The sequence below is a fragment of the Fulmarus glacialis genome, unplaced genomic scaffold (assembly GCF_000690835.1).
Source record: "Fulmarus glacialis isolate BGI_N327 unplaced genomic scaffold, ASM69083v1 scaffold17556, whole genome shotgun sequence".
NCBI lineage: Eukaryota > Metazoa > Chordata > Aves > Procellariiformes > Procellariidae > Fulmarus > Fulmarus glacialis.
The window spans coordinates 13,100-13,636 of record NW_009218951.1 but is presented as its reverse complement, the minus strand read 5'-3'; the positions used below and the strand labels follow the sequence as shown (position 1 = coordinate 13,636).

Sequence of the window (537 nt, the reverse complement as noted above, 5' to 3'; positions counted from 1 at the left end):
TTACCTGGCTCGGGGCGCGGTGGCTGCGCTGGCCTGCTCCGGGGGACCCCCCCCAGCCATAGTCCCCAGGCTGCACCTTTCACTGGTGCCTCCCCTCGCCCCCAAATCCCTCCGGGACAGCCCCACGCTCCCGCTGGCTCACCCATCCTCCCTGCTGGGCGATCCACTGGGCGATGCGGTTCCGGAGCATAAAATCCGCGACATAGCGGGCGATCCGGCGGAGGAAACCCGGTATGCCATGCTGGTAGACGTGGATGGCCATGCGGTAGCCAAAGCCCAGCAGTGCAATCACCCGGCCCCAGTTAATGCCGCTCTCGAACAAGCTGAAATGAAGCCGAGGGTCTGATTAAATCACTGCCACAGCTGGCTCAGACCTCCCCAGTCTCTGCACCCCAGGCCGTGGGCTCTCGAGCAGTGCTGGCTGCAGGGCTGGGGATGCTGCACTAGACCTCGAGGTGCATCCCAGCTGCACAGACAACATAGTGATTTTGTGGCTAAGCGGCACGTGGCTTCCAATAACCGGGGTGTGCTTTCAGA

General features: G+C 63.1%; 1 protein-coding gene across 1 annotated transcript in view; it reads right to left on the bottom strand.

Annotated features, from left to right (window-relative positions):
- BAK1 (BCL2-antagonist/killer 1) overlaps window positions 1-537 on the bottom strand; it is a gene marked incomplete at its 5' end in the record, with an annotated part of 10,016 nt that overhangs the window by 258 nt on the left and 9,221 nt on the right. The window contains one exon of the mRNA XM_009580214.1: window positions 143-323. Within this exon, the coding sequence (XP_009578509.1) occupies window positions 143-323 (181 nt within the window). The remainder of the gene's footprint in view (window positions 1-142; window positions 324-537) is intronic.